Consider the following 1,380-nt stretch of genomic DNA (forward strand, 5'->3'; position numbering starts at 1 on the left):
GACAGATAACTGCAACTAACTTTCATCCATCACTTTTGGTCAAAACTTGCCTAGTTTTGTAATAAATAAAAGAACAGACCTAGTTTTGCAAACCATAAAAAAACAGACCTATTTCTGTAAATTGCCCTTTCTGATATTCGTGTTTTTTATTTTTCAGATATCCCAGAAGGAACAATTGTTCTCTAATGCACTTCAGCAGCAATTATAAAATATGCCAAGCTCTTGGTATTAAATTGATCTTCACTTGCGTAGAGGACAAGCACAATTTTCCTTCCCAAGGTTAGGAGAAGCACAAAGTGGTTGATGCTTTCCCTCCCGTAACCAGATTGCCCGGTTTTCAGCCAAGTCACGTAAGAATTCATCAAACTGCGTAATAGTGATATTTGGCATTACAACAACATGAGCAAGATTGCCTTGAACTGCAAGCAGCTGCCAATAGCGGATGAATTCTTCATTCCGTGGCTTTCAAGTACAACAATATTACTAAATTCGTTAAGCATGACACTTATCCCTGAGGCGTGCGGACGTTCTTTTAAATACTGGGAATTCTTGAGGCACATCTGGACTTCTCTTTGTAACCCTTGGTGGCCTTTCTGGTTCAGTGCATACCAGAGGAAGATCGGAGCATGACCGATGCGGCTTCCCATTAACGTGGCATCTTGAAAACCTATGTATTCAATGTTCCTCGATAGTGCTTTGATGTGGTCTAATCCTGTTATGTGAACACCACAAGGCATTGGACATCCAAGAAACTTGTGGCCAGAAATACAAACACTCCCAATTGGCTTCTCAAACAAGATTTTCGGAGCCTGCTCAATGCCAGAAACAATAAAAAAGTAACATAGTTTAAGATTGGAAAATGAAAAGAATGGGGTTTTATATATACAAATTAGCAAATACACAATGTGACAATATGGGATATGTTTTCGTAAGCTTCAGTCAACAGAGAGAACGAAAGAGCTTACACGTTTGACAAAAGGCATCATAAGACTACTTAGAGCCCCGTCACAATGAATGTAAAACCTGTCTTCGCCAAAACCAGTTGTTTTAAGGATTTTGATAACACAGTCGAGATCATCAATAACTCCTTTAACGGTGATTCCAGCAAAAAGATGTAGAATAGATGAACGGAAATATTCAGAACTGTATATGCCACTATGAATGAAAAAGTGCATGCGTACCTATATTAACGTTTACGATAGCTGGTTTATTTTTGTTAAGGAGCAGTTTGGCTTTGAAACGAGTGCAATCTATTTCATTAGAAACCAACGAATCAACTTTTACATAGTTCATTCATTCTGTACATATGTGCAGCTCTAAAGACAGAATAGTGCGAATCCTCTGAAGTGTACAGAATTCCATCTGAAAAAAGCTATAAGA

General features: G+C 38.2%; 1 protein-coding gene across 1 annotated transcript; it reads right to left on the reverse strand.

The window, feature by feature from the left end:
- Positions 1–240: 240 nt before the first annotated feature.
- On the reverse strand, positions 241–1,175 carry LOC113272356 (serine decarboxylase-like). The gene is made up of 3 exons (XM_026522219.1): positions 966–1,175; positions 414–809; positions 241–366 (listed from the first exon to the last, which is right to left on the reverse strand). Exons 1-3 carry the CDS (start codon positions 1,173–1,175, stop codon positions 241–243), a joined length of 732 nt encoding a protein of 243 aa, XP_026378004.1.
- Positions 1,176–1,380: the final 205 nt, after the last annotated feature.

This window comes from Papaver somniferum, chromosome 1, assembly GCF_003573695.1.
Source record: "Papaver somniferum cultivar HN1 chromosome 1, ASM357369v1, whole genome shotgun sequence".
Taxonomy (NCBI): Eukaryota; Viridiplantae; Streptophyta; class Magnoliopsida; order Ranunculales; family Papaveraceae; genus Papaver; species Papaver somniferum.

Bases quoted from the DNA above. Each gene is read 5' to 3' on its own strand.
- LOC113272356 (XM_026522219.1), bottom strand. From the start codon at position 1,175: ATGCACTTTTTCATTCATAGTGGCATATACAGTTCTGAATATTTCCGT. The intron at 810-965 runs GTAAGCTCTTTC...GGCATTGAGCAG, and splicing joins TGATGCCTTTTGTCAAACGT to GCTCCGAAAATCTTGTTTGA. The intron at 367-413 runs GCAATCTTGCTC...ACTATTACGCAG, and splicing joins GCAGCTGCTTGCAGTTCAAG to TTTGATGAATTCTTACGTGA.